This window comes from Acomys minous (genome assembly GCF_964271855.1).
Source record: "Acomys minous genome assembly, chromosome: 10".
In the NCBI taxonomy this organism is placed as follows: domain Eukaryota; kingdom Metazoa; phylum Chordata; class Mammalia; order Rodentia; family Muridae; genus Acomys; species Acomys minous.
In genome coordinates, this window is record NC_140491.1 from 42,810,656 (window position 1) to 42,832,273 (window position 21,618).

Genomic DNA, 21,618 nt, shown 5'->3' on the forward strand with positions numbered 1-21,618 from the left:
TCAAACTCTATATTGCCATTATTATAACAGTATGCGCTAATTACTTTTTCTGGAGGCAGATGTTCTTCACATAGGTTTTGTTTCATTAGTAGCTAGCATCTGTTTGTTTTGAAAAGTATGTGTTCATTTTGATTGTTGGGTTCATGGAATATTATTTATTTTGCTTTTTTGATAGTGTTGAGAAACTTCTTTATCTCAGTTGAAGTTGCAGGGATTGAAATCTCAAGACTTAGTAGGAGGCTTATAGTCAAGTCACAGTAATGACATCAGGTCCTGTTAAAGAGCCGGAGCAGAAGAAGAGAATTGCAGTCATTTCTAAAAGTTAACAGACACTAAGTAGTAACTAGAATAATATCAGAAAGGGTGATTCTGAGGACTGCTGTAGTCTGTAAAGGATACAGGATATGGAGGGGTGTGGTGAGATATATCCAGCAGATAGATCAGAGAACATGACAGCCCTGAGTCATGCCATGGCATGAAGATGTGTGAACACTTACTGAAGAGGATAGGAAGAGGCTTAAACTGAGAAAAGTAGAATAGAAATAAGAGGAGAGAATGAGTTAGCATGTTGAATGGAATCAGAAGCTGCCTTTGGAACACTTTATGGCTAGTTTTGGCCAACTTCACTTCACGAGAGAATTATAAAAGAAGAGAAAGGTGTCAAGAATAAAGAGAGTCAGCGGGTGTGGTGGTGCACACCTTTAATCCCAGCACTCAGGACTCAGAGGCAAGCAGTTCGAAGCCATCCTAGTCTACAAAGTGAGTCCAGGATAGCCAAGGCTATACCAAGATACCCTGTCTCAAAAAACAAACAAACAGACAAGCAAACAAAAAGAAAAGAATCAATTAAAACTTTTAACTTTTGGATAGCTAGAAAATTTCTAAACTAGATTTTATTATATTATTTATTATACGAGTAGCTATTACTTTAACCTTAGTGCAGTTTATACTGCATTATCCTGATTGCTTCCTTATCAAGATGTAAAAGAAATGATCTAGAAAAAGCATTCTTTCAGAGATAGGTTATAGAAGAAATACACCAAGTCCTTTTCATGTGGCCATTATGATCCTAAATGATTAGCTTGTTAGCCATATGCTAATAATGTTGAATATTAAATAGTCAATGATAGTAAATGCTTAAAATAATAAAAAGGGGTAATATAAAATTATACATGGTTATAGTTATAAGCATAGGGGTAAGGATCCTAAAAACTGTTTGCAGATTGGATCTAATAATTATTAAGTAAATATACAATCAATCAAACTTATAGAAAAACAGTCTATGAGTGAACATCAATTATGAAATCTAAATATGAAGAAGAAAAATATTAAGATAGGAAAAAGTTAAAATTGAATACCAATTCATAATAAAAAGAAATAACCTACAAATAGATGCAGTCTTTTGTACCTGGTGGAAAGCTATGAGTATTTAAAATGTTTCGTGGTAAAATATAAAGGCTTTTTAATGCTAAGAATTTTGATTATCAAAAATAATTTTTATTTTACTGGATAACAAATAATCTTTGGTGAGTGAAAGAAGTGTTGGCATGCAGCTGATGACAGGTTGCTGAGACAGTTCCTGAAAGCTTAGTTCTGAGTTTGTTTCGAACAATTGAATCTTTGACTGTGCTCCTGTTGTATCACTTAAAAAATCTTTTTTTATTATGATTTTTACAAGCAGAGTCTGACAGAATACATAATATTTAAAAGTCAACCATTGTATATATTTATAAACTTTTAAATCACATTTTATTACTTTTATTTACTACACTATGATATTCCATTGTAAGTAATATATTGTCCTGCTCATCTGAACGTATATGTGTATTATGTTCATGGTTGATGATTTTTTTACAAAATACGTGAAGTCCAGATAGAGAATTATCTTAATACTATCACTGTAGTTATACTTTGATATAAAACAGGGTCAGTTTATGTGAGCACTGAATAAAAAGGACCAACACATTGCATTCATGTTTAGGACCCATAACCCTCACACATGGGTGACTCTATGTATATAGACAATCAAATAATCAAATGCTGTATGCTTTTTAATGTAATTGAATGGAGACAGTGAAATTAAATTATCATCAAGTAATAGAAGCCAAAGGAATGTCAGAGAATGTAACACAAACTGCAAAATATAAGATATTCTTAGACAATTAAAGAGCATAAAATATATTAATGTTGTATTTTCAGTGAGTGTATATGTCATGCTCCATCAAAGGAGTCCACATGTGCTATGTGTAACCCAACGACTGAGAAACACTGAATTGGTAGACCCATCATTCCAATGGCATGGGCCAAAAGGAAAACTTGTTTCAGGTAGGATTATATTTTATTTATAATAACTAAACAGACATATCTTGGATTTACTTAAACTTAAAAGAATATTTTTATCTAATACACTTATGTGTATTCAAATATTTTTTATGAAATCTCTTGGAGTTTAATATAGCAATGTTGATAGTGTAATCATTTCCATATTGTGTTTATTAAGGATAAAGGCACTAAAATGTCAGATATTTAGAAAATTGTAGAAGCATTTCTATTCTAAAATTTATAATTTTGTGGTGAAATCACAGTTTGTGTCTGATTCATTATTTTACATATGTACCCATTTTATTTATTTTGGAATGTATATTTCATCTTTGCTCTAAATTTTGAATTTTATAATAACCGATTTATTGTTTACTTAAAACTTGTAGAGCTTAGTGGGGTTTAAAGTTTTTAAAATACCAATGAAGACCAGGGAGTATTTGTACTACAAATTGGTGCAATGTAGTACCCAGTCATTTTTGCATATTCTCAAAGGAACTTTGTTACCTTTACCTTTGTTTCTTGTATAAAACCTTATTGATATTTTGACAGTGCTGAGGCTTAAAGGCTGCAGACATGTGTATTATTTGGATGGAAGGAAGTGTGTTTATATAAAGACTTGCCAAAAAGCTGATGCAATCTGTACCTCACTTCAGTGACATAGGGAAGGCAGTTCTGTGTCCTCATGTCTGTAGAGGGTGCAAAAAGAAATCCTGAGGGGCTGGACAGCTTGCATACATTAATGAAATAGATCTCATGTAAAGGTATCTGACCTTGGAATTATAATCAAATCTATTTTTAACTAAAACTTTGTCATTTAAAAAGTAAACATTTAAATGTTGAATTTTCCTGTTATGAGTTTTGTACCTTTGATTTGGAAATAGAAACTTGAAACATTTTTTCTTTAAAATGCCTACAGGTTTTGCAGTTTATAGTATATAGTAAGTGTAGTATACATTTCAGTAACTTTCTTTCATAATAAAAAAGGTACTTAGAAATATAATTTTTCCAACAAAATAAATCTAGATAAAATAAAATAAAAATAAAAATAAAAACAGCATCAATATAGCATTTTAACACACACACTTTCTAGGGTATTCTGATGCTCTGAATTTATACTTGATTATATTTAAATTTTCCCTACAGTATATTATCATGTCTTAGTTTTACAGGTTATTTTATTTCAGAGAATTTGATAAGGGTATCACTTATCAACCATTTCTGGACCAAGCATGAGGACCTGAATTCATCCTCCACTCCCAATTTAAAATGAAGAGTGGTGACATTCACCTGTAACTGCAGCACTGGAGATGCAGGGCCAGGCTGATCCAGGGTTCACTGTCAGGCCAGCCTAACCACAATAGTTAGCTTCAGGTTCAGTAAAAAACCTTATCTCAAAAAGTAAGGCGAGGGCTTGCAAGCTGTGTGCTGTATCACCAGCCTAAGGCACTTACCACCAACTCGAGTGGACTGTGTTTAGTTTTCAGGTTCCATACAGTGGAAACACAGATTTGCTTCCTGCAGATAGCCCTGTGACTTCCATATGTGTGTAATGATCTGCGCTGGCACATGAGTAAAAACATTTACACAAATAATAAGAAATGTAAAAAAATTAAAAAATAAAAATTAGGGTGAATAGGTCCCAAAGGAAGAAGGTCATTGTCTTCAGTTGTGAAAGCAGTGGCCCAATGGCTACTTCCACAACTGTAGAAACTTACTAGACAGGCCTGGTTAAACTTATTATATCACAAACCAAGAGACTTGAACGAGGGAAAGGGACTGTTAGGGAGGAAGCTCAGTTGGTGCAGGCGGGAGGGAGTTAAGAGATGGTAGAGAGTGAAGTAATCAGAAAACGCCATGTACATATACGAAACCATCAAAATATAAACTTAATACAAAAGAAAAAGAAGGTGCAGAGCAACAGAGGAGGATGCCAGTGTGGACCTACGGCCTTCACCAGCTCATGCATCTACACATGCACGCACATATGCAAAGAAATCAGATTTTACTGCATGTTAAATTTTTAAATGATAGAATATCTTTTTTCTCATTATACTATCTTTTTTTCATTTTTTAAAATTAATTTATTCTTGTTACATCTCAATGGTTATCCCATCCCTTGTATCCTCCCATTCTTCCCTCCCTCCCATTTTCCCCTTATTCCCCTCCCCTATGACTGTTCAGGCGGTAAACTTTAAACCCCTACCCAGATCTAGCCAATGGTCAGAACATTCTCCACAGTAGAGTGGAGAGTGGGATATGACTTTCTCACGTACTCTGGTGCCTCACCTTAGACCATGTCCCCTGGAGGGGGAGACCTGATGGCACTCAGAGGAAGGACAGCAGGTTACCAAGAAGAGACTTGATACCCTATGAGCATATACGGGGGAGGTAATCCCCCTCAGGAATGATGGAATATCTTATGAAGAGATATTTGCTCATTTTGAAGCACAGTAAAACTAATGTTCTTGACCAGTCTGTACAATTGAGATACACTATTACAAAGACCCTGGACCTTCAAGTGAGCAATTTTAAAGATTTATCAACTGGTATCAAGGCTCTCAAGTAAGTACTGTACTGAAATTTTAGTTTTATTCTTTTGTATTTCATTATGCATTTGCCAGATACATATGTATATATTACGAATGTTTACATTTTTAGCTTTGCTATTGAGAATTTTTCACAGTTTTGTTCCCCTTTTAGCTTTATGCAGACATAATTTGTAAATAAAACTTGCATGTTTTTAAGGTGTAAAATTTGGCATTTTTATAGGTATACAATTAAGCAATTCCATCGGTATTTCATATGATTACCTTTGTTTCCTAGTGAGAACAATTAAGCCTGACTAATACCAAATTTCAGGGAAAAAGACAAATAATAACAAATAAAAAACAACAAAAAAGGTGTAAAAAAACATGGATTCTCGTTCGTGTTGGCCAGCTACTCCTGAGCATTGAATCTACCTTAGAGTGTGACTTTCATGCCCATTACCACTCTGTGGCAGAAAACTGATTTTGCCTCTCCTAGCAGGTATCAATGGAAAATGGCTTCTTGATAAGGGGTGAATTTTGTGCCCACTCCACTTCTCCATGTCAGGCCTTTGCCTGGCTTAAGCTTGGGAAGGCCTTGTGCGTTCTGTCACAGTCTCTGAATTCATAAGTGAGTTTGCCTTGTGTCTGGAAGACACTGTTTCCTTGGAGTCATCTACCGCCTCTGGTTCTTATGGTATTTCCACATTCTCTTCCACACTGCCCACAGAGCCTAAAGGGTTTGATATAGACATCCCATTTAAGGCTGAGTATTCCAAAGTCCTCACTGTGTGAACATTGTTTAACTGCAGGTCTCTGTATTAATTACCATCTACTGCAAGAAGAATCTTTTGTGAAGAGGGTTGACCCTTGCACTGATCTATGGGTATAGCAATATGTCCTTAGGTGTATTTTTATTGCTGTGATCATTTAGCAGAATAGTAAGTTTGTGCCTTATATTCACTTGTCCATATCTTAGTTAAGTCATAAGTATAAACATATCTAAAAATAATAAACTAAGTTGCAGTCAAATTTTATTGTACATTTTTTAACAAGTCCAAGGCATGGACTTCTAAAGGTGTAGTCAGACTCTGGGTATTTGGGTAATAAATCTAGGAAAGAAGACAAACCACATGAAATGATGAATTAATGAATATATGTATTGTGTGATTTCTTGTATTTAACTCTGTATATCTGTGATAAATACATAGCCATTGGCTTTGTGAATTTCCATTTAGACTTAATCACTAAAGGTTCTGTGAATAGTCACTGATAAATGATATTATGGGGTTGACACTTGATTATGAAACTTCTCTGCCTATGTTTTCAAAGTGTGTTTCTTAAGTCTTTTAATCATAAAAGTAGTTAGAGAATACATTGTTATAGATTGTATGATATTCAGTATGTTTCTGGCATTGAAAGAGATATGAAAATATGCCATACATATACACATGTATACATATATACACATATGCAGTGTGTATATACATATATTATACATAAGATATATGTATATGTAAAATATGTATTTGATATATTTATTTGATATATTTATTTACCATAAAATAATACTTATATTTTAACATTGACTTATATTTTCAATAAGCTTACATTTTGCACATGAAGTGGTATGCCTAGAAAAAGCCTGCAAGATTATACTCATTAACAGGATTTAGTACAGGACTTCCTGTATACAATAGCATATAAAACAAAAGTTGGTTACTAAATATCTGTTGTAACATGAATTCTTATACTTTCTTATATTATCTGTGCCAAAACCAGTACATATGTACATTATTTGTTCATATGTTTATTGACACTTCAAATTACTATTAAAGAATATATAACTTCATTATTGCTGTGATCATTTAAATTTTTATTAAAAGCATAATACTATAATAATTATAAATATAATACTACAACAATAAAACTATAATATAAAAATATATAGTAATCAATTAAATTATTAATATTTTTAGAAAATAGCATGTTAAAATAAACATTAATCTTTTATCAGAAGATATTCATGAACAGCTAGGCACTAAAACAGAAATATATTCTAAATTCATATCACATTTTCTGCTTCATGCAGGATATAGAAATGGGAACTTTTAGGGCACAATTCCCTATGTAAAGTCCTGAGCACTGGTATATCTGTCTACTCATCTCTCCTTCAAAATATGTAGCAGGGCTTTGCATATTATAAAAAAGTCAGTGCTAAGAGCATTCTGGTATTTTTGCTTAAAATTGGAGAACTTTTTAAAAGTATGTAAATATTAAATCATTTACTTAAAAAAGATATGCAGTCATTTCCTGAGATAATGAATGGAGTATTTAACTCTTAATTAAGATAATTTTAGTATCTGAAAGTTTTATGACACAACCCTGTAGTTATTAACTTTAAGAATAACAGTCTGTCTACTTAGTGATTTGTTATAGTAGCTGACTTTAAGGACCCTGTGAGTTAGGCAGATGTATATGGTCATTCTTGATTGAATACATGAAGGAACTGGACTTCAGAAGGTAAAGTGGTTACTCAGAATTGTGCAGTTTGTGAGGGAGATACAGCCTTCACGTCTGTATCTTAATGTCCTAAGAATAGGTTTACTCTTTTTAAAAAAGTTTTAATTTGTTCACTTCACATCCGAGTTGTAGCCCCCTCCCTCATCACCTCCCAATCCTACCCTCCCTCTGTCCCTCATACCGTCTCCTTCCCTCCCTTAGTCCTCAGAAAGGAGAGCCCTTCTTCCCTAACATCTGACCCCAGCCTATCAAGTCTCATCTGGACTGCCTGGATCCTCTTCCTCTGTGACCTGTCAAGGCCTCCCCACCAGGGGGAAGTGATCAATGTGTAGGGGCCAGAGTCCATGTCAGAAGTAGTCCCTACTCCCCATATTGTGGGACCTACAAGGGGACTGTGCTGCCTATCTACTACATCTGAGCAGAAGGTGGGTTTACTCTCTTTTGACCACAGCTTTCTTCGAGAGTAATACTTATGCTGAATGTACATACTATAAATCCTATTCTTTTTCCTAACACAGGGACATTGATTGACATGTTTGAAGATCTAATTTTCCATTTTTTCTTCTGTAACCCTCAGTGTTAAAGAAACCAGCTCATTGTTTTATGTGCTAGTATGTGCAGTAATAAGAAATGTTAGCAGTTAATGGTTATATTGTAATAGATTTTGTTTTGGATGTATCATTTCATGTGCAGATTGTAAGCTTATTGACTCTATAACTCATCCTTAAACTATATAGTATAATATTATATTATCTACAGTGATATAATATTTATGGTATAGATAATAAATACACTATATAAATAAATATATTTTGTACATACTTGTTTATAAGATATGTATACACGTACTAAATATCTGTATATAAATCTTCATAAACAGTCCTGTATTTCTGGTAGCATCTCTTTCTGTGCCAGGAGCATACAAGGAGTGCTTTATGGCTATAGTCACTTAGTGCTTAGACAGGTGCACAGTTGATGAATTCTGGTTGGTGGACACTTGACTCCAAGTCATCCTGGCAACTATTGACCATAAGCACCAAATATAATGACTAATTTTATGAAACTTCTTTTTGCAGGCATAAATTTATAAGGTTTTCAGGTTGCTTTAAGTGTTTGGTATTTTGTCTTCCTATTGTGATTTAAGCAGCTGAATATTATATCTTTATTAGAAAACTCCACTGCACAAGTGACATCTACAGGAAGCCTCATATTTCAGAACTTTGAGGAGGCCATGAGTGGGGTTTATACGTGTTTCCTTGAGTATAAACCGACTGTGGAAGAAACTGTTAAAAATCTACAGCTGAAATATGTTATTTATGGTAAGAAGTGAATTTAATTATGTTTCAAACATTTCTTAATGTTTAAAAATGTTTAAACATTTAACAGGGTTGTTTCTTTATATATTATTTAAAACAATTTAACATTTTAAATATTTAAATATTTAAAATACTTAGAATATTTTGGCCATATTCTTCCCCTCCCCTAAGTCTTTCCAGATCCTTTCCTCTACTGTACTCACTCAATGTTGAGTTTCTTTCTCAAAAATGAACAACCCCCAATACAATAGACCTGCACAAAACTAAGAACACTAAATAACCTCCCAGCAAAGAACCCCCAAAATGTCCCTCCAAAACTTAACCAAATCACACACAAAAAAACCTGTGGAGTCCATTATATGTTGGTCAGCTATTTCTAGACATGAGGCCTGCCCTGGGGTTGTTGATACACCCAGTGTTACTCCATTAGAAAGAACTTATTTTCCATTTCCCAGTAGGTATAAATGACAGTTCAGTTGTTAACCTTTAACATAGTGCCTAGGTTTTCATTTATTTCATTCAAACATTCACTTAAAAAATATAACAAAATAAAATTTAAGATTAAAAACCTATCTCATTTAAGATGAACAAGACAAACCAATAGAAGGAAAAGAGCCTAAGATAAGGCACAAGAATCAGAGACTCACTCATTCACACACTCAGGAATCCCATAGAAACACTTAAACTTAAAGCCATAAGCACAAAGAATTGGTACAGACCCATGCAGCTCCTGTGCATGCTGCTTCAGTCTGTGTGTTCATATGAGCTTTGCTCATGTTGATTTAGGTGGCCTTATTTTCTTGGTGTCATTCATCCACTCTTGTTCTTACTTTCCTTCTGCCTCTACTTTTGAAGGAATTCCTGAGACCTGAGGGGAGGGGTTTGATGGAGACATCCCATTTAGGGATGGGTATTCAAGGTCTCTCCACTCTCTGTGTGGAGTCTGGCTATGGAGGTCTTTATTCTTATCTGCAGCAAGAGGAAGCTTCTCTGATGGCTGAACATTGAGTGTAATAGAATATCATTAGAAGTCATTTTATCAGTACATTTTAATTTTTACTAGTTTGGAACTGTATTACATGGTTGTATCCTAGGTCCCTGGGCTATCTAGTCTCAAGTTCTTGGTCACCCAAGCAATGTCAGGTGGGTACAAGTTCCACCCCAAGAGGTGGGCTTTAAGTCAGATCAGTTACTGGTTAGTTATTCCCACCAGCTTTGTGCCATCATTGTGTTTGCATGTCTTGCAGGTAGTACCCCATTGTAGAGAAAGGGTTTGGTGCTGGCTTGGTGTTTATGTTTCGCATCTGAGGGCATGCAGATTACCTTCCTGTGCCAAAGACACTGGAGCATAGGGGTGAAGGATCTCTGTAGGCACCAGCTCATCATCTCCATGTTGACTGAGTTGTGTAGATGTTGTCTTTAGCTATTGGGCCTTGCTGTCAGTTTGTGGAGACTAGCTTAAAGTCTTGGCAACAGCCCGGAAGCCTAGATTGTTTTGGTATTCCTGTGAGGGTGAGAGCCCCTTTGAACCAAGACTCAAGTAGATGTAACTCATTCTCAATACTGCAAGCTGCATTTGGTGACAAGTTATGGCCAGTTGGGACTCTGACTCCCCCGTTATTTGGCAATTCATCTAGGTCCTCTTTGTGTGTATTTTAGGTAGTTCGTATGTATTAGTTTTCCATACTACCCTTCAAATGGCCCTTAAATTTAGCTGTCTCTCCCCATATTCCTCCTCACAAACCTCTATCCCCTTAACCTCCACATTTGATGCTTCTGTTTATCCATTCTTTAATCCATATCTATTCTATTTCATTTTTCCAACAAGATCTATCTAATCTCTCTAATCTATTACTCTACTCTCTGTGGTTCTACTAATTGAAGCTTGGTCATCTTTGACTTAACAGCTAATATCCAATAAATGTACATTTGCTTTATTTTCTTTCTGGATCTCAGTTACCTCACGCAGGATGGTTTTTTTCTCGTTCTATTGGTTCCATCAATTTGCCTACAAATGACTGAGTAATACCTCAGTGTGTTAATGTACCAAATTTTCTTTATTCATTCTTCTTCTGAGGGACATATATGCATTTCCAGATTTTGGCTACTAGGAATTTAACAGATTAGGTTTTTAAAAGATTATTTTTAAAAGTTTATGCTTTTAACAACATTTTATTTTTAAAGAGAACTTTGATGTTTTTAGTCTCCTAATGAAAAGAATTCCTACTCACCCACACATTATTTTGTATGTCTTAACAGCAAGTGGACAGGGTGATTGACAAAGATGTCTTTTTATCCAGAAAACACTGACATTTTAGTCAGCCAGACAAAGCAGTGGTACAGAACCATGTTTTCAAATCACGGTGATGATACCAGCATAGTTTGAACTGCTTTTCAATTTGAGTATCATGGTTGATGGTTCTTCCTCCTCCCCCATCCTTTTTATTAGGACCAGGAAGCACAGTATAAATGCTTCATCTTAGATTATTCTTCTGAGGAATAAAATTGAGAGGGCTGATTTGAGTGAAGTAACTGAAAGCATAATCTAAGCCACCAGTTACTTACAAAGTTAATCCAGTTGCCATGACCCTGTGTAGTAGACTGAGTAATAGCAGGCAAAGAGGTCTTCATGTTCTCTTCAGAGACTGTGAGTGTAAGCACACACAGTGGAAGGGACTTGACCCTGTAATTAAGTTAAGGCTTTGCCCTTAGAGAGAGTACCTTGTCCTAGTCATTTTTCTTGTTGTTATGAGAAACACCTGACAAGAAAGGACAAGAAAGGCTTTTAGTTCATCATGGCAGGAAGGTATGTAAACATGACTTAGGGAACAGAGAGATGAATTCTGTGCCCATTCTTTTCTTATTTATTCCTCCTTTCATTCCCCCTTTTTATCCAGTGCATAAGATGAAATCACATGTGGGGCACATCTTCATCCACAGTTGAAGCTGTCTAGAAACATCCTCAGAGATACCTCAGAGGTGTATTTCCTATGTTATTCCAAGTTTAGGCAAGTTGATGAGGGAGATTTAAGGTCACAATCCTGAATTAACTGAGTGGGCTTGGTGTAATCATAGAGGTTCATTTGGAGACATGTCTCACTCTAGCCCTTGAAGCCTGAACTCACAGCAATTCTCCATCTTCAGCATCCCAAGTGCTTGAATTAGATATGTGCCACCATGCCTGACTACAAGGGTTGTGATAAAAAGAAAGTAAAAGGATCAAAGACAGAAAAGGAAGGTATGGTAAGACAGGCGATGTCAAACAGCTGTCTCTCACAGTGGAGGCAGGAGTTCTGTGTGCCCCCGTTTATACATCTTCCAGTAGTGGAATGCTCAGTAAGTGGGTTTCCTGGGGATGCGCCAGAAGAAATACATCTTCATTTTAGTCTAGTAAGACTTTGAGATTTGTGTTCTCTGGAACTTAAAGACAGCCCATGTTGTCTCTTAATATGTGTATTGCAGTAGCAATAAGAAACATACATGTTATTGTTTATACAGCCAAGATGCCAAGCATATATCTATTAGTGATTTCCTGACATTTTACTTACTCAGAAATGCTACTCTATACTTGTAATAGGGAGACATTGTTATGATAGATGACATGATTTTAGGTAGACCAGTCATTTTGTTTAAATGCTTTAGGCAGTCACATTTCATTTCCTTATTGTTATTTCCAGTACCTTAGTTTATCACACATATACTTCAACATTTATTGTAAATGACAGAGATATTTGCATATCTGTATTTATTGCTATATTAAATCATAATAGGTAGGAAACCGAAACAGGCTAGATGTCCATCAACAGAAGGATGGATGAAGAAAATATAATACACAATCAAATTTTATTTAGTAATTTAAAATGCAATTCTGAAGTTTGTAGAAAATTAGATATACTGAGAAATTATTAAGCTAAAAGAGGTAACTCAGACTCAGAAATCCAAATATGACTTTATCATATTCATAGCCTATATTTTAAATTTTATATATACACATATATTTATATGTATATGTACAGAGTAGTTATGGCCCATGAAACTCTAAAGAGGACCATAAGAATAGAAAATGAAGATCTTAAGGGATAAATGAAGGAAGAAAAGAAAGGTAGTAAGAAGCACGTGACCTGAAAATAGGGGGAAAGGGTAGAAAAAAATGAATGGACAGAGAAGATGGAAAAAATAAAGCATACCTGTAAGTGTCAAGTGCAACCCTCTAATGTGTGTACTAGTTTAAAAGATTAAAAAAAACACAACAAAATAAGTGCACAGAATGGTATGATGAGATTGGCTTGTTTCAGTTGTGCGGACAATAAAAGAAATTTAAGCTAAATACTTAGTAATTTTCAATTTTAAAAACTATATAAACCACTATAAACCACTTTTACATAATTATGTTTTTTCAAAATGTAATTTTTGATAGTTTCATAAATAAAAACTTTATTTACACTGTTTCTATTCCTCCTCTTCCCTTCAGCTCCTTTCACATATCCCTCACTCTCTAGAATTCATGACTCTTTGTCCATAGTTAGTATCACTACACACACACACACACACACACACACACACACACACACACACACAGAGAGAGAGAGAGAGAGAGAGAGAGAGAGAAAGAGAGAGAGAGAGAGAGAGAGAGAGAGAGAGAGAGAGAGAGAGAGAGAGAGAGAGAGATGAGAAAGAGAGGGAGAGTATGGATGCATGTAAATAGATGTAATTTATGAAATAGTATGTTTTCCTGTGGCCTATCAAAAATCTTTATTGTTCTTTATCTCTTCCTCCTCCTTCTACATTATCTTCTCCCCTTCCTCTGAAAAGATGAACAAACATCGCCAAAAGGCTACAGAAAAAAAAAATGAAGACATACTTGTTATAATACAATATAACAATAAGAACACAAACAGCAAAATGAGAACAATCAACAGACACCTTTTAATAATAACTTTAAATATGCCATTTTAAAATACAGATATTTGTTTGGCAGATAGCTTTGATTTCCTAGTCAAGAGGGGAAAATGGAATGGGACTCGGCTTACTTTCTTTTATCTTATGTTTTGTAATGGGTTTGGTGCTTTTATAGCTTTTTACTTAAATGAGTTTTAAATATTTCAGTAATGCATTCCCCTTTCTCACATCTGTTCTGTTCTCTCTCCTTTCTTGTGTTAGCTGTAGTATTATTTTTATAAGCTGTTTGACTTAGCAGTTCATTTTTTTATTTTGCTAATTATAGTTAAAGACAAACGTTTACTCTTACCATTTTAATTGTATCCTTCAATGTTCATATGTTTATCTACAATTTCTAAATATTGGTGTTTACTCTAATTTCCAACCCATTTGTGCAATCCTCCTGCTTCAGCCTCCTGAATGCTGGAAATAGAGGTATGAATCACTGTACCTGTCTATTAATTTCCTTATTTTTCAGCCATTTGCATTATAGCTCATCATATTTTATGGATTGTATTTTAGTCATTATATTTAGAATTTTAAATTTCTTTTAATACCTTTTACAGTAGTTTTCTTTTAGGTCCTTTAAAACTATTAAAATATCGATATGTATTTTTCTTGAAGTTATGGTGTGGATTGTCTTTAGTTTCCATTTGTGTTCATAGATGAAACTAGTATGTTTCCTTGGCAACCGATAGGCTATGATCATATGGTGGGGGAGGAGGTCCCTTTCTGTCACAGGCCTAGGGAAGGGGAAATAGGGTGAAAGAGAGGGAGTGGGGAACTGGAAGATACAAGTGAGGGGATAACAATCTGAATAATCTGAATAAACTATTTAAATAAACAAAAACAAAAACAAAAACAGCTGCCTATTTCTAAGTACTAAGTTTCACAGTAGTGTGTTAATTTTAAAGTATAGATAGGAAAATGGACTGAGGTAAGATATATTGGTGTGAGTAGGGGCCTTTTGCTCAGAGTGTGAGCCAAGAGAAGGTAGGGAGGAATCCCTTGGTTGGCAAAAGAACTCTTATCTCACAAGATGACCTTTTAAAGTTTTTTTTTTATTATGGGACTTATTTTTATTTTTAGATTTATTATACATTTCCAGGAATATTTAGGGATCTGCTTTAAAAATGTCTTCAATTCTATATATTGTACTGGAATTAAGTAAAACTATAATATTAGAGATATATTACAATATTTTTGCTAATCATATCTCTGGAATTTCTTCTAAAATTTAATATTCTAAAACAGTAATACAATTTCTCCTATGATATAAATATTGGAAGGTGTGATGCCAACATGTGAACAGTAGTGAAGTGAGACCAGCTCTCCTGGATTAGAATCTTAGCTTTAATAGTGTTGGCGATAGACACAGGACAAGATGCCTGTAGTTCACTTAGGTTTTTGTTCCAGATACAATAATAATAATAATATGCATCTTAGATGATGGTGAGGTTTAACTGAGTCACTATTTTAGAGACTGTTAAGGAAGGCAAATATAGCTGTTTATGGAAAAATGAGTATGAAATTGTTCCAAATAATTATTTATTTAAAAGTTACAGTGTATTTGGATTGTATGAATGATCCTGTATTTGTCTTTTCTTTTTAACTTTTGTAGCTTATCGTGAACCTCATTTTTATTACCAGTTCACAGCACGATACCACGCGGCTCCCTGCAATACTATCTATAACATTTCTTTTGAGAAGAAACTTATACAGATTTTAAGTAAACTGGTTCTTAACCTTTCCTGTGAAATTTCCTTGCTTAAGTCTGAATGCCATCGTATTAAAATGCAAAGAGCTGGTTTGCAAAATGAATTATTCCTCACATTTTCAGGTAAATATACAAAGTACCTTAAAGAAAGACAATTTGAGAATACAACCAACTATTCAGAATGTGAATGTTACCAATCTTAATGTATTTCTTCCTCTCTAATTTGACTTAATGATAATAACCCTTCAAATAAAATCCTGCTGATTCATTCTGTTAGTAAAACTTGTGCTATGGCACTTTACTGTTGAAGGAGAATTAGTGTATAGACCCATATTATTTAGTTACTGTGATTCAGTTAGTGGAGACTTTTGCTTGTAAGGTAATTAACATTGTAGAGCAGATGCCTAATCTCATTTAATGTGTTGTCATTAGTGGTGGGGAAAGGAGGCGCATAATTTCAAGAATAAACATCCATTTATTTTATAGTATGTTCTTCTCTTTTACTCTCTTTTTCTTCCCATTTTTCGTTATTGAAAATTTTAGGAGAGGCATAACATTTCAACAGCAAGAACAAAATAAATTTTCTTCTTTAATTCTTGCCTTTTCTCTCATTCAGCAAAGTTTCAACATTTTCAGTAACCCCAAGGCAAATGAGAACCCCAAGGTTTTCTCTAGCCTGTCAAGGACATACTATTAGTATACAGAGGCTTTGTGAGTGTTTCTTTCTGGTTGTTTTAATAGTGGACAAGCCCTAAGAAAAACTTTTGTTTGAATCTATCATAGGGAAGAGATGACATCCAGTATAAATGTTACAGTTGTGAATCTGCTTTGTGCTTCTTCAAATGACTAACGTTTTTGAGCATTAAAAACCATCTTAAATGACCATTCATCTATCTTTTTGGAAAACTATTATCTCAGAATCTTTTTTTTAACCATTTAAGTTGTGGAGAATTTTTATTTTTGTTTTTAATCTTGTTAATTTTGTATTTAAAAATATGAGGTCATTAAGGACTGCCTCCAAAAGTCTTCTGCCCATTGTTTACACAAAATAAAAATGAAGTATTGTAGCCTTTTCCTCAATAGGAACAGAGAGAGAGAGAGAGAGAGAGAGAGAGAGAGAGAGAGAGAGAGAGAGAGAGAAGAGAAGAGAGAGAGAAGAGAGAGAGAGAGAAGGGATGGATGGATGGAGGGAGGGAGGGAGGGAAGGAGAGACAGATGGCTTCCAGTGTGGCAAGCAAAACATTGGACAAGAAATGCTCTCACTTCATTGTGGACAAAATGCTGTATAAAATGGGCAAAAATTGAATGTGGGAAGGTAGACTGCCTAGCTCTGCCAAGACTGGGTAAGCAAGTATTTCATACTTCCTGCTTCAAAATATGTCTGTCAGATATACTGGGACAGAAGGCTGAAGATGATGCTCCAGCATTATAGAAAGATTTTAGGTGACTGTTCAGGCAGCAAACTGTCCCTGTCATTTTTATTTGTTTAGATGCTGCTTGACTGCACTTCCTGCTTACTCAGATAATTTCATTTCTTCTCAAGGCTATAATGAGGTTGAAAACCAAATAGTTATGATTTTACAATTAAGCTTAGTTGTTTAGGAGTTAAGCAATGTCTTAAGGTCTAGAAAGATGTTTTAGGTTGATAAATAGATGATATAATAGAAAATGATTTAGGTAGAGAACTTTAGATTCACCAAGATAGGATAGATAATATTTTCTTCAAGTTTGCCAGGTATAAATAAGCTGAATATTATGAATGTAACTTTTATATATGATTTTCCTGATTGTTTCATAATTAGTGTTGGCACAATGTTCTTGTGGACTATGCAGAGTTTAACCCTGTTTATTCAAATGCTGATTTCTCTACCCTATTATCTGTACATTGCATTTCTGATGTTTATTCTAAGTATCTCCTGTCTTCAAGTTCGTGTAAACATGGCCACCATTTGTTCTCTGTATTGCCAATAAAAGCTAACTAGCCAATGTTGAGCAATACAGAGACATCCTGGTCCAGTGAGGGGAGAAGAAAGAGCAGGAAGAACAGGAGGGAAGCACATGGAGTGTAATAGGAAACACCAGGAGGAATGAACCAGACTAGGATATGAGTAAAAGCAAATATAATGTGAGAAATCTGAATGGGAGAAAGCTATGCTAGTTTGGAGGTTTAGGATGGAGTAATTATTGCTCAGTATTGTGATCTAGGCTAATTATTTAAAATTTATTTTTAATTTTATTAATTTATTCAAATTACAACTCAATTGTTATCCTATCACTTGTATCCTCCCGTTCCTCCCTCCCTCCTGCTTTCACCTTATTCCCCTCCCCTAGGTCTATGACTGAAGGGGACCTCCTCCCCCACCATATGGTCATAGGCTATCAAGTCTCATCTTGAGGAAAGGTGGTCAAATATGAGGCACCAGAGTTCATGTCAGAATCAGTCCCCGCTCTCCACATAACTGTGGAAAGTGTCCTGTCCATTGGGTAGATCAGAGTAGGGGTTTGATGTTTACTATTATATTGTCCTTGGCTAGTGCAATAGTTTGAGCAGACACCCCTGGGCCCCGATCCACTCATCACGATGTTCTTCTTATAAGTTTCTAGGACCCTCTGTGTCCTTCTATTTCCCCATCTCTTATATTTCTCTTACCTAGAGTCTCAGTAGGATGTCCTTACATCTATCCCAATCTCCGGGTAAGTGAAGACTTTCATGGGACATGCCTTTTGGGCTAGTGCCCAATTATAAGTGAGTATATACCATGTGAGTCTTTCTGCTTCTGGGTTAACTCACTCATTATGATCATTTCTAGTTCCATCCATTTGTGTTCTAGGCTAATTAAATTTTTTTAAAAAGACTGCTACATTTGTAGTTCAATCTTTTCTATTTACCGTAAGATGCCTTTTGAGTATATTACTGTAAGTCTGGGTTCAACTTTATGCCATTGATATGTGAAGGTTTATGAAATTGTACAAAAGAATGAATCATGTCATTTTTATGGAAAATTGATGTAACTGGAAATCATTTTATTAAACAAAATTTGCTAAAGATCTTATATATTCTGGCATATCTTATTATTTGATAGTTTTCAATATTTGACTATTCTTATAAGTGTACTTTAATTCCTGATGTTTCACTTCTGTTTGATTTATTGGTTAGGTGTTCCATTGATTTTCTTAAATTTGACCTACTGAGCATTTTAATTTCTAACATTTCAACTTTATTTTTTTCATTTTGCTGTTTCCTTATTGAAATACATATATATGCATACACACACACACACATATATATATTCTGCACAAGTTTAATTATTGCATTCTCACTGAATTCATTCAAGAGTTTACTGGTATCTTGTTTGCTTTCCTTGAACTCTTAGAACTATTTCTTGTGAATCTTCACTGGGCATTTTCTCAAATTCTGTCCCTTTAGTCTGTTGCTAAAGAAGTAGAAATGTTTGGAAGAGTTAAGTTTCCTTTATGTTTCTTGTGTTTCTGCATTAGAACTTGTATATGCAGGATTTGGTAGTTAGGCTGATTTTGTCTTTCTTATCACATGTATTCATTCACTGGAAGTATTTTAAATGTTTTGGGGGAACTAATTAGTAATATACTGAAGTATCATTTGTCTTTACTGGTCTCTCAGTGAAAGCCAGCTAAACTCTCAATTCTGGTTCAGGACAATAGGGTTGATTTCCAACACCACTCCACAGGTAGAATCCTATCTGAAAAAGCAAGCACAATACAAAACCTATAAATATGGGAATTGAACAACTCCCTACTCAATGACCACTGGGTCAGGGATAAATTAAAAAAAGAAATTAAAGACTTCCGAGATTTCAATGAAAATGAAGGCACAATGTACTCAAACTTATGGGACACAATGAAAGCAGTACTAAGAGGAAATTCATAGCACTAAGTGCCTTCAAAAAGAAATTCGAGAGACCCCCATACTAGCAACTTAACAGCATACCCGAAAGCTTTAGAACTAAAAGAAGCAGACACACCCAAGAGGAATAGATGGCTGGAGATAACCAAACACAGGGGTGAAATCAATAAATTAGGAACAAAGAGAACAATTTAAAGAATTGTCTATTTTATTTAGATTTTCATATTTTGTGGCATACAGGCTTTTGAAGTAAGACCTAATAATTCTTTGGACTTCCTCAGTGTCTGTCTTGTTGTCTCCCTTTTCATTTCTGATTGTTGATTTGAGTACTCTCCCTCTGCCTTTTAGTTAGTTTGGCTAAGCGTTTGTCTATCTTGTTGATTTTCTCAAAGAACTAGCTTTTGGTTTCTGTTGTTATTGAGTTCCAGCTTTAGTCCGTGGTGGTCTGACAAGATGCAAGGGGTTATTTTGATTTTCTTGTATCTGTTGAGGTTTGATTTTTGACCAAGTAGATAGTCAATTTTGGAGAAGGTTCCATGAGATGCTGAGAAAAAGATCTTTTTTTGTGTGTTTGGCTGAAATGCCCTGTAGATATCTGTTGGATTCATTACGTCTATTAGTTTCATTATTTCTCCATTTAGTTTGTCTCGATGATCTGACTATGGGGAGAATGGTATGTTTCTCACTATTAATGTGTGGGGTTTGATGTGCGATTTAAGCTTTAGTAATGTTTCTTTTACAAATGTGGATGTGTCAGCATTTGGGGTATAGATGTTCAAGATTGAGACATCATCTTTGTTGTATTTTCCTTTGATGACTGTGATGTGTCCCTCCCCATCCCTTTTGATTAGTTTTGGTTGAAAGTCTATTTTATTAGATAGATACTAAAGTGGCTACTCCAGCTTGCTTCTTGGGTCCATTTGCTTGGAATACAGTTGTCCAGCCTTTTACTCTTAGGTAATGTCTATCTTTATTGCTAAGGTGTGTTTCTTGTATGCAGGAGAATGATGAGTCCTGTTTTTGTATCCGTTCTGTTGGCCTGTGTCTTTTTATTGGGTAGTTGAGGCCATTGATGTTGAGGGATATTAATGACCAATGACTGTTGGTTCCTGTTTTTTAATGTTGTTGTTGGTAGAGTGTGTGTTTCTTTTCTTTTTGTTTTTCTGATGTGGGGCTATTTATTTCCCGTGACTCTTGCTAGAAGAGGGACAGTACAGGTTCTGCCTTTGGGTGATCTCATGCGGGTTTGGTCTGGATGCCAAGCCTCCAACCTCTTGTCCCTTTATAAGGTTGCTGATGTCTGCCAGTATGAAGTCCTCAGTGGGCATGGAGTTGGGTGTTGGGTAACTGAGGTCTATTGCCTGCTTCCATGTAGTCTTCCATGGAGGGAATGGTGGACCATTGCTCTTGACTATGTGCAATCTCTTGTGGATCTCTTATTTCCTGTGGGGCTGCTCACCACCAGCCTAAGAAGGCAGGAGGAGCAGAAGGTGAAGTTCAAGGCTTGGAAGGCTGTGACCATGAGAATGACCACTCCAGATCTACTTCAGGGAGCTAGTTCAACTTTACTCAGGGAGAACAAAGGCTTTGCAGTTCTTAGGGAGTTGGTAGGGGGCACTTCCAGAATAGGCATACATAATTGGTTGAAATTAGACACTTTAAAGATGCTTGATTTGCATAAGGCAGCATATTCCTATCATATGAGTGGGAACACACTACCTAATTATCCTATGGGCACAGGGAGGGAAGAGCTTGCGGGGAACTGCTCGAAGGCCACATATCCAATGTGGTTAGGGGTCCTATGCCTAAAGACAGTCTCCAGATGAGGTCAGGAAGAGAGCAGGAGGCCCTGCTGGGAAGAGGGAATCCTCCTTCTAACAGCATGCTCAGAATGGCTGTCCTGACTGGAAGGACTGCAAACTCAAAACAGCAGAGTCCTTCTAATAGTCTCTAAAAAGCCATTCTCAGCTCTGTGTCTATATGGTCTACTTTGATCTATGTCTAAGACTGGATATCTACCTTATGGAACACTGTATGAAATCTAACTTAAAACCACAAAGTTTTACTTCTTTATTTAGGAGTATTCTGAAGGCCAGACCTTAAGATTATAGTCCTGTGACACTTTGACTCTGGGTTCCCAGCATGAGCCTTGTAGTGTACACCCTTTGGCTATATAGCTACTTAGTCACTGAGCCAATTGAGTCCTTTAATAATGCATTTTTGCCCAGTGATGGTGGCACACACCTTTAATCCCAGGCAGGCAGGTCTCTGAATTTGTGGCCAGTCTGGTCTACAGAGGAAGTTTCAGGACAGACATAGCTATACAGAGAAAACCTGTCTTGAAAAACAAAATAGATTGGACTAGAATAGAAAATCCTCCTACAACATAATAAT

At 35.3% G+C, this 21,618-nt stretch overlaps 1 protein-coding gene across 3 annotated transcripts in view; it reads left to right on the plus strand.

The window, feature by feature from the left end:
- ZPBP (zona pellucida binding protein) overlaps positions 1-21,618 on the plus strand; it is a 191,120-nt gene that overhangs the window by 31,576 nt on the left and 137,926 nt on the right. For 2 of the 3 annotated variants that reach the window (XR_014782265.1, XM_084797308.1), the window contains exons 3-5: positions 2,200-2,325; positions 8,540-8,689; positions 15,246-15,464. Coding sequence is in view for 2 of the 3 variants with exons in the window: in XM_084797308.1 (XP_084653434.1) it covers positions 2,200-2,325; positions 8,540-8,689; positions 15,246-15,464 (495 nt within the window). In the remaining variant the exon portion in view is untranslated. The remainder of the gene's footprint in view (positions 1-2,199; positions 2,326-8,539; positions 8,690-15,245; positions 15,465-21,618) is intronic. The other variant, XM_084797307.1, reaches the window with a different exon arrangement.